Genomic DNA, 10966 nt, shown 5'->3' on the forward strand with positions numbered 1-10966 from the left:
ACAGCATGTTATATCGCAGCAGCTGGTGTGAATGGATTTTAACTGACAAGGTAGTGGCTAGGGGCTTTTCCTACTGTTGCATTTGGCTGTTGCAATTACTCCCTCTGATGCAGCCAGCCAGGACGTACAGCTACTTCATGCACTCTGTATCCAATCCAATTTGGCACACGCACATAAACAGCAAGCCCTTATACATTCAGCAATTCAGCAACACATTTGCAATTCGTTTCATTTCAAATTAGTTTTTTAACGAATTTTGACAAATTTGTAAATTCAGAGATATCCGAATTATTGAAAACCTGTTTAAATTTTTTTTCTGAATATTCATTAATTTGAATATTTGAACATTCAGAATTTACGGATTCCGAATTTACAAATTTCCTAAGCACAAATTTGAAAAATAATAAATTCGGATATTTGTAAATTCGTTATTCGAAAATTCAGAAATTCATAATACGAAAAATTTGGAATTTGGAATTTGGAAATTCAGAAATATGAAAATTAAAAAATCTTAAATAATAACTAAGTAATAATAATTTAACTATTACTATTAAATTATAGGTATTGTAATTGAATTTCAAATTTGGCTGTTTGTGAACGTAACAAATACAAATTAAATAATTATTAATTTGTTCCATTCCATTTGTTTAGCTGCAACATTCGTTATTTCGGATAATTCGTAATTTTGCATAAATGCGTATTCGTTACGTTCACAAACAGCCAAATCTGTAGCTGACGCAAGTATGCTGCATGTAATGGTACATAGATGTTTTTTAGGGTGAACCTCCGCTTTAATTGTTAGTAAGACCCCTTTCACACTGAGGCGCTTTGCAGGCGCTATAGCGCTAAAAATAGTGCCTGCAAAGCGCCCTGAAAAAGCTGCTCCTTTCACTCCAGTGTGAAAGCCTGAGGGAGCGGTGCGCTAGCAGGACGGTAGAAAAGACAGAGTAGGGATGGGATGGGCGAGAAAGCAAAAGCAGATTCAGACTGCTCTGTCCCTCTCATTCAGCACATCGTCCTTGGAACTGACAGTCTTTTGTTTCTCTGATTATCTCTCACAGGATCGGTGTGAGTGAGATATTAAGTAACAGGATCGGCACAGCACAGTACACCTGCCCCCAGATTCCATCCAGGGAACTCATCCAAATAACAGGGAAATCAAAGATGCTCTGCTAACAAAATCTGTGTGCCAATGTCACCAGTCCGGGGGGGGCATACCTGGGTCCCAGTGTTGTCAACCTACCAGATTGAAATTTACTGGCACAGCCACGTTTTTACTGGCATTTCACAAAAGTTACTAAATTACATTTTTAGGTGCACATTTCAGTATTTAGGCTACAAACAAGTACGCTAGGCAAATAGCAATGTGATTTAAGGTAGATATTAAGGTAAAACATTTTTTTCGATATAATAAGGGCAAATCATTTAGTCACATCACCCCCTGCCTCCATCCCCCTCTGCGGTGCCACCAACAACCCCTGTCTCCATCCCCCACCCACTGCGGTGCCACCATCCCCCTCTGCAGTGCCTCCAACACCCCCTGCCTCCAATCACCCCCTGCCACTAACACCCCCTTCCTCCAATCTCCCCCTGCCTCCATTGCCCCCTGCCTCCATCCCCCTCTGCAGTGCCACCGCAGCCACCATCACCCCCTGCCTCCAATCACCCCCTGCCTCCAATATCCATGCGCAGTACCAAGCCGAACCGATCTCGGCTATTTTTACTGGCACATTCACGCAATAACAGACATTTACAAACGGGGGAAAAAAGTGCTAATTTTTGCGGACTGTCCATTAAAATACAGAGGGTTGGCAACACTCCTGGGTCCCCTAGAAAGTGCCCAGGGTTTTCCATGCATTAAGAAGGTCCTGCCAACAAGCTTACCATTCAGTGAAATAGTGCAGCATTGCTGCTATGTAAAAAAAGAATCCCAAAATGCACCTGCCTCATGCGACCTTTTATACGGTTGTATAGTCTTTTTTTGTACTTTTACCTACAGGTAAGCCTATAATAAGGCTTACTTGTAGGTAAAAAAATATATCTCATAAATCTTTACGGTTTACGAGATATTCCCCTCGAAATGAGCCGTTGACTGCAACAGCGTATGCACACAGGGGATTCTCGGCTGAGGACTCGGCAGAAAGAAGTCTCCAACGTGCATGCGTGGGAGTGACAACGTTGTGATTGGCTGGAGCCACGATACCCGGAAGACACGCCGAGGCAACATGTCAGCTACCTCGGTGTGGACCAGGTAAGTTATTGATGACTCTTTCTAAGGAAAGGTGTCAAAAAAAATCTGGGACTATACAACCGCTTTAAGAAGCGGAAAGCTGTGGAAGAAATCCCAGCAACGGTCACCCAGAGCTTGCAGTGACTTTTAGTTTCATTTAGTTTCATTTAGTTTTTAGTTTTTGTATTTTGTATTTAGTTTTGTATATTTAATTCAGTAAAAAAAATCCTCTCTATCAATGTGATGTGTCTCTTGTGCTGCCTCTTGTGCTAACCTCCAAAACAGACAATCTCCAATATTCGGTACTGTACCATTCTTTTTTATTTTCTGAACTTCTCTCTTTTAATTTCCTATTTTTCCTTCTCGAAACTGAACCTTCTGTCTTCTGTAGAGGGAAATGTCTAAACATTTTATTTACAGAATAACATTCTTGGAGGAAAAATACAATCACTACAGAGAAAAAGTTTTCTAATGTTTTTTACTCAACTTTGCTTGTCCTATAATAGATAACTGACATGATTACTATACTCAAGATGAATAGAATTGTAAATGATTACAGTATATACCATATTTGTAAACCACAACCCTTTTGTCTAAAATATACTTTTTTATATTGTTATTGCACATAATGTAATTTATTAAAATAAAAAAAAAGCAAAATTCATAGAAATCACTTGAGGATCATGGGTGTAAGGCAGTGGCGGCTGGTGCTCAAAATTTATGGGGGGCGCAAAAAAATAAATAAAAACAATTGCAGCCTCACTGTGCCCATCAATTGCAGCCACTGTACCCATCAAAGGCAGCCACTGTTCCCATCAAATGCAACCACTGTGCCCATCAAATTCAGACACTGTGCCATCAAATGCAGCCACTGTGCCATCAATTGTCGCCACTGTGCCATGCCATCAATTATCGCCACTGTGCCATCAATTGTCGCCACTGTGCCATGCCATCAAACGCAGCCACTGTGCCATCATTTATTGCCACTGTGCCATGCCATCAAACGCAGTCACTGTGCCATCAATTGTCGCCACTGTGCCCATTAATTGTCACCACTGTGCCATACCATCAAACGCAGCCACTGTGCCATCAATTGTCACCACTGTGCCATCAATTGTCACCACTTTGTCATCAATTGTCGCCACTGTGCCATGCCAAACGCAGCCACTGTGCCATGCCATCAAACGCAGCCACTGTGCCATCAATTGTTACCACTGTGCCATCAATTGTCGCCACTGTGCCATCAATTGTCACCACTGTGCCATCAATTGTCACCACTGTGCCCTGTAACATGTTGCCAGATTGCCCCAATGCAAAACGCACCCACTGTGCCATCAATTGTCGCCACTGTGCCCTGTAACATGCTGCCAGATTGTCCCCTCCCCCCCGCCCATCACTTACCTTTCTGGGGTCAGCCACTCTCCTTCCACCATCCCTCGTTGTCTTTTTCCGCCCTCGATGATGCTTCAGTCAATCAGGTTACCGGTAACCAGAACCCTGGTTAACTATTTGGAAGCAGATTACAGCCCTCAGGCTGTAATTGGAAAGCCTATCAGAGTCTCTGGCTCTGATAGGCACTTCCAAAGCCAACCAGCTGCCATTATTCAGATGCCCGGCGCTCACCAGAGGGCTAGGAGATGTGAATAATGGGCAGCAGCGACAATACATGGATTCACGCAATGCATGAATCTATGTATTGTATTCAGTGGCGGTGTTAGAGCAAGAGGGGGCGGAGCTCCTGCGCCCTCTATGGACGGACCGCCACTGGTGTAAGGTGTAGGGGATACACCCTAAAAAATGTAACAAAGTTATTAGGATGCATCTCCTATACCAGAGGTAGGTAATCTAGGCATGCCAGATAAAGTGAAGCTACAAATCCCATGGGGCACTGCAAGACTTCAGGCAGAGGAATGATGGGATTTGCAGTTTCAACACATATGGTTCCTACCCCTGTTCTACGACCCACTCTTTTTCCCTGCTGCCACTATTACTAAAAATGTTAAGTACCTCTCCTACTATATAAAACATAGCAAGTCCCAGCATTTTGGCACAGCAGTAGAAGCAGTGGTGGCCCATCCATTAGGGTCACATGGGCGCTGCCCCCCCATTATACAGGCATCTGGTCCCAACTGGGTTGCTGGGCCTGTGCTTCTGCAGAAAAAGCATGCACCGTTTCAAAAAAGTGGCTGCAGGGAAATCGCATGGTCTTTTTGATCATGCGATTTCCCTGTGGTTCCCGCACTCACAAATGCGCTGCTTGCTGAGATGTGTGGGGTGCTATTCAGAATGAATGTCAGCCTTACGTGTCTCCTAAGAGCAGTGTGATTTAGCTGCGGGTGGTTATGGGTGCGGGAAGAGATGCGATTCCCAAACCTGCAGCCACACGCAGAACTGTGAACTTAGCCTATGTCCGCGTACACACCATCGGTCTAAACCGATGAAAACGGACTGAAGGAACGTTTTCATCGGTCCAAACCGATCGTGTGTGGGCCCCATCGGTCAGTTAACCTTCGGTCAAAAAAATGAGAACTTGCTTTAAAATTTAACAGATGGACACCTAACTGATAGGTCAAAAACGATCGTTAGTATGCAAAAGCATCGGTTAAAAACCCGCGCATGCTCAGAATCAAGTCGACGCATGCTTGGAAGCATTGAACTTCATTTTTTTCAGCACGCCGTGTTTTACGTCACCGCGTTCTGACACGATCGGTTATTTAACCTATGGTGTGTAGGCACATCAGACCATCAGTCAGCTTCATCGGTTATCTGATGACAACGGTCATCTCATCGGATGGACTGATCGCGTGTACGCAGCCTAAGTATTATTTTTCCAATGCTTTTTCATTTTCATTTTTTGCCATTAAAGTGGTAGTAAACGCCTTAAAACTGTTATTTGTTCCTGTTTTTATTCATTGTTCTCAGGGTCACAAAAATGTGCAAAACATTTCAAATTGTGTTTTTTTTATCAATTGCAAGTACCGGATTTGGAGCACAAAATCATTTTTGTGTCATTATAAATGGTACAAATGATTGAATAAACCATATACCACTATTTATTTCACAACTAGCACTGGTTACAATTGAAAACATTTATTTTGTATTGTGATTTGTATTTTTACCAATAGATCACATAGAAAATAAAATAGTTTTTGCAAGACAATGTTGCCAAAATGAAATCCTTGTTTGTTATAAAAAAAAATATGTGTAATAAATCATTCTAATAAATTATGAAAAGTTATCGACCAGTAAATAGGCCCATAGTGGAAATCTAAAAAAATGATGTAAGAGGTTGTTGTGTAAATCTAATCACAGAAGTGTCTGGCTCTGAATCGGCCCTCTTGCCTGCGATAGTAAATTGTCTAATAATTCAGTGATTAGAAACCACTGATGAGAGAAGCAGATTCATGATATATAAGAGACTTCTCAGGTGTGGTGTTAGTTCTGGACTGCTCAGAGAAGTCACATAATGAAAGGGGTTGTGCTGTGTGTGGTGTTACTGAGTGTATACTGCAGTGATGTGGTACGTTCTTTATCTTGTGTCATGTCTTTGTTTTCCAATCTCCATGGTATACTAGTTGTAGAATGTGAGAACAGATTGCATGTGATGTTGCATGGCTCTAGAAAGATGGTGGTCATTGGTGCTTATGGACTGAATTCCTTGATTGTGGTGAATGGGTTATGTGTGCTCTGTACAGCCTTCTGTGTTACTGATTTTAGCATTGGAGAACATACACAAACTAATAGTCTGCATCAGGCTGGATTGTAATAAAATGCTGCAAGCCTGGCTTCAGAAATGTTGTGCTGGTTATAGGATTGGTGGTAATATCCAAGGCCCATGAATAATGGTGGTTATTGGCAGTGGTGGCCTGTCCATTAGGGGTGCCTGGGCACTGCCCCCTCTATGTGATGGATAGATTCATACATGGCATCAATCTATCCACAGCTGCTATGACCACTGCCTATTCATGCCTCTGGCCCCTTTTCAGAGGCTCCAATAGGCTTCAAAATCAGGTGGGTCAGGTTGCAGTGGATACAATTTGATCCCACCCAGGTGTTACAACAGCAAACAAATATTTGCTGTGGAGACACTGATCCTCAATCCGGCCAATTGGAAGCTGGTGTGTGTGTGTGTGTCAGAATTCATTATTGTGTGTATCTTTTGGCTTTTACAACTTGGGCCAGAGCATTCACATGGTCTGGAAACTGACATTAAGCCCTGGCTCGCATTGATGCGATTAACATGTCAAATTGGCAGCAATGGCACCGCTTGAATTGGTTTGAAGCCACATTTGTGGTGCCGCATCGGTTCCCAAAAGTTTTTTTTTTTTTTTTTTTTTGTACTACTTTTGGTGATTTCCATTAACCTCTGTGCAGAAACCCACACTGATATCTCTGCAATTGGGAATGAAATTGTGCGACTTACAGCTGAACTTGCATGATTTAATGCCTGCAGTCAGAGTAAACCAGGGCTTAAATTTGTTTTTTCCTAAATGGCTTTCTTTACCTTCATGCAGTCCCCCTTCACTTGCCTCATAATTTTTTTTTTTTTTTTTTTTTTAATGTCCTTATTTCTTCTGAGAAATCCTCACTTCCTGTTCTTCTAACTCCACACAGTAATGCAAGGCTTTCTCCCTGGTGTGGAGTGTCATGCTCTCCCCCTCCATTGGACTAGAGGAGAGTAGGACGCCTACTAAAACACAGCTCCTTTCTCCATCTGCAACAGAGAGTGTCCTGACTCCCCTGTAGTCCAAGGGAGGGGGCAAGCATGACACTCCACACCAGGGAGAAGGCCTCACATTACTGTTGCGTTAGACAGAAGAACAGGAAGTGAGGATTTCTCAGAAGAAATTGGGACATTTAAAAGCAAAATCGAAAAATTAGGTAAGTGAAGGAGGACTGCACTAAGGTAAAGGAAGCTATTTAGGAAAAAAAATTGTACCTTTACAACCCCTTTATGGACCAGTGCATGAGGGGTTTTTTTTTTTTTTGTTTTTTTTCTCTGCATCAAACACGTAGATAGGTTATGTTTTTCCAATGACATAATTCACACCAGGGAGTTGAACATTCTTCTGCACTGCCCTGGAATGTGGAAATATGCACATGTCTGTAGTCAAGGTGACGAAAAAGGGGGTGGGGCTTGCATAAAAGTGCATCTTGACTATTTCTTTTATGGTGGGAACTGGTCCTAAGACCGGGTTCACACTGGTATGAAATGCGCTCTGACATTGGGAGCACATGTTGCATGACGTGTGTAAATCAATGATTCCCTATGAGGGCTGTCTTGACTGGTTTGACTTTGAAAAAGGTTCCTGCACTACTTTGGTCTTCAACCCATTGAATAGCATTGAAACGGAATCCTTTTCCAACCATCCAACATGGTGGTTACTGCAGCAGTAAAAGGAATTTGTCATGCTGGGATTGTTTTGATTGGTTAAATGACAAGACTAATGCTGGCCATACTCTACAAAAAAATAATCCCAACGTTCGGTCGTGAGCGTAAATGATGGTGCCATCATGTAATCACCGATGAATCGTTCAGTGGACATAAGTAAAAAAAAAATGTTTTTTTTTTTTACATATACCTAGTGCCGAAAGTTCGACGGGAAAATTTCCAAACTTGTGTTTTTTTTTTTTTTTTTTTTTTTGGGGGTTCAAACGTCCGAACTGTTATCAAGGGGTTTTTATTTTTTTTTTTTTTTTTGTGCCCATTAACTGTTCGAACGACCGAATTTCGGCCAAATTTTCATAGTGTATGGCCAGCATAAGTAAGACTATCTCAATGTCTGAGCAAAATCTTATCTTGTTCCTGTTGGATGGAAGTAGGACAGATGTCGCAGGGCAAAGTAGGATGATGGTTGTGCTGTACCAGTGTGAATCCAGCCTAAAGGAGACTTTTGTAATGGTAGTCTTACTTCTGCTCTGACAGACTTCCTTGCGTGTTTTGGTATTTAACATTTTTTTTTTTTTTCCAGCAGGGGAAGCAGTGTAACATGACTGGTGTATGGTCGAATACACTGGGGTCAGTGCTCACACTTCATATGGATGGTCCTCATCTTGGTGGTTCTCTGCACTCTTTTGTGAAGCTCTCTCAAGGGGGTGCAGGTGATAAGACCGGAAAGCTGATTGGAGAACTGATTGGAGTTGTTGGGAAAGGGAAAGAGCCAACATTTAGCCTGTCTATAAGCTGGAAAGGAGGAGGTGAGAGAACAATACTTCATGTGGTTTAACTGAAAAAGCTTGCCTATGGAGGAAAATTGCTGGTATATAATCAAACCAGGCTAACTAAAAATTTTACCAGAGCTGGAAACTGCAACAAATTGCTCCAGAAGCCTGATGGTGTGGACAATCCATATTCTTGTATAAAGTGGAAAGGGGCAATTAGGGGTTAAGCATGGCTCCCCAACTGTCCCTGATTTTGAGGGCCTGTCCCTGTTGGAAGGTAACATGATTTAATATCATATCTGGCATTTTACTCCCTGGGTGATGGTGATTACCACTCTGAGGCCCCGTACACACGACCGAGTTTCTCGGCAGAATTCAGCCAGAATCTCGATGGGAGCCGTATTCTGCCGAGGAAACCGGTCGTGTGTACACTTTTGGCCGAGGAAACCGACGAGGAACTCGTTGAGCCAAATAGAGAACATGTTCTCTATTTCCTCGTTAGTCAATGGGGAAACTTGGCTAGCCGAGATCCTCGGCGGCTTCACAAGGAACTCGACCAGCAAAACGATGTGTTTTGCCCGTCGAGTTTCTCGGACGTGTGTATGGGGCCTGACACATGTTTGAAGAGAACAAGGGCTAGCTAACACTGAAGATGGCCGAGGGCTCATAGACATGATACATTGGCAATGCTCCCCCTAGAGGCCAATATGATGTATTAAAAGGACTATTATTGGACAGAAGTCGGGGGGGGGGGGGGTTAGTTACGAGTGGGTGTGAATGATGTGTAAAAAGTACACAGAGGAGAAATCGTCCCTTTTTGGCTGTTGGCTTTGGCCTGAACCTCATGGCTTTCTGATGCCATCTTGAGCCCAGCCAATTAGACCATGTCTAGAGGATGTGATAAGTATATTTTATCATATACTCTGCTGTTATACTTTACATTAGTGTTTGTTGGCAGTTCCCTATTTTCTTGGGAGATTAACAATTGTTTTACTAAGCAGTGTGCTTTCCTAGCCAAACTTATAATATTGTGCTACCAACAGTAACCATATCAGTTTTAATAGACTAGCTGAATATAGGTATAGACATATGAATACACTTATGCAATAGAGGGAGTCCGTAAACCACATTCGGAAGAATAGTTTGTATATTGTTCTATTACTTCAGTCCCTGATTTGGAACATCCATCTTTCCTCATTTTTGGTCTGATCTATGTAATTGTATAAAAAAAATACATCTTTTAGTGGCTAAACCTTTCTAGCCAATTTCTAAATTGCTTGCACTTTGTAAATTTAAACAAGAAAGGAATAGTAGTGGTAAAAAAAAGCATATGGGTTTAATCCCCCCCCCTTCTACTTCCTTATGAGATATCTATCTACATTTGTTTTGACTAGCCGTTGTCTTTTTCTTCAATGCACACCAATAGTGCATATTCTAGTTTAATTGCAATGCAAATGTCTTTGCAGAAACTGTCACTGCATGGGTTGGCCAGTGCTTCGTAAATGCTCCTTGCCCTTATCTTCACTCAATGTGGCTACTAAGATCGCAAAGTACAGAGGAAGAGGACTGGAAAGCTACCAGGTAATTAACATAACTAAAAAAGTTGGTCAAATTGATAATTGGGCAGTCTTGCTATGTTGGAGCATGGGGTAAATTCTTGGTGATGCATAGATAAGACTTGGCACTTGTCATATGACCAAACAGAAATCTTCACCAATGGTACATAAATTGCCCCTGACTGGAACACATCTATGCAAAACTCACTAGAATGTGGAAGTCTCTAAATAAAAATATATGTGAAGTATCTCACAACTTTGGGGAGGGGAGAGAATGGGCCCTTTTCAAATTAATAAACCTGTACCTGTGGTTTGTGACCTACTTGGACTTTGCAGGCTCTACTTGGTTGACCTTTCATGAGCCCCATTATTTGTCTAACAACCATGTTCATGATGGGGATGGCCATCCTCATCTGCTATGATGGCAATGACATGATCTTTCTGGCAGGAAGCATGGGAGATCAATGCCATGGATGTGCTAATGGTTGGCCTGATGGGAAATGGGACATAGTGTAACTTTATGTATATCATGACAAATTCCCTTATATAAAAGCATTGTTCTGTGTGTTTGCTTTTGGGGAGGGGGTTTTGGAAAGCATTTGCTGCAGATATTCCTGGCTAAAATGTTCTCATTATGTCTGTGGACCATATATAGTAAATAACATGTGTTTTTTCTTGTTTCAGGATTGGCGGAGACTACTTTTATCCTACAAATTGTGATGTAAATGAACTGCCATAAAATAAATATTGTGATGAAATGGAGTTTGCATTGGTTCTCTTTTGAGCTTGTCTATTACAATGTAGTACCTGTGTGCTGTATACACATCAGACAATTCTGGCCAGCTGATTTGTGTTGGCTATCATTTTGACTTGCAAAGCATGCTAATCACAGAAAAACATTTAAAGCTCCCTACATGAGCCAAATGTTGGGCAATAAAAACAATGCGATTCGACCATGTGTATGGCACCCGGTCTGATGGATTCCAGCTGAGCATGCTGGAAAAAACCAGCATCCAAT

At 42.0% G+C, this 10966-nt stretch overlaps 1 protein-coding gene across 2 annotated transcripts; it reads left to right on the top strand.

Annotated features, from left to right (window-relative positions):
• The first annotated feature begins 5644 nt into the window (after positions 1-5644).
• LOC120918273 (avidin-related protein 4/5-like) lies at positions 5645-10710 on the top strand. Of its 2 annotated transcripts, none has more exons than XM_040329785.1 (4): positions 5645-5750; positions 8203-8428; positions 9859-9973; positions 10633-10710. In XM_040329785.1, exons 1-4 carry the CDS (start codon positions 5697-5699, stop codon positions 10685-10687), a joined length of 450 nt encoding a protein of 149 aa, XP_040185719.1. In that variant the 5' UTR covers positions 5645-5696; the 3' UTR covers positions 10688-10710. The 2 variants fall into 2 exon arrangements, with proteins under 2 accessions (XP_040185719.1, XP_040185720.1); XM_040329786.1 differs by having other exon boundaries at positions 5652-5750; positions 8206-8428.
• Positions 10711-10966: the final 256 nt, after the last annotated feature.

This window comes from Rana temporaria, chromosome 12 (genome assembly GCF_905171775.1).
Source record: "Rana temporaria chromosome 12, aRanTem1.1, whole genome shotgun sequence".
NCBI classification, from domain to species: Eukaryota; Metazoa; Chordata; class Amphibia; order Anura; family Ranidae; genus Rana; species Rana temporaria.

Coding starts and splice junctions, on each gene's coding strand:
- LOC120918273 (XM_040329785.1), top strand. CDS start 5,697: ATGAAAGGGGTTGTGCTGTGTGTGGTGTTACTGAGTGTATACTGCAGT. Junction 5,751..8,202: donor GTGTATACTGCAGTGATGTG/GTACGTTCTTTA, acceptor TTTTTTTTCCAG/CAGGGGAAGCAGTGTAACAT. Junction 8,429..9,858: donor TATAAGCTGGAAAGGAGGAG/GTGAGAGAACAA, acceptor ATGTCTTTGCAG/AAACTGTCACTGCATGGGTT.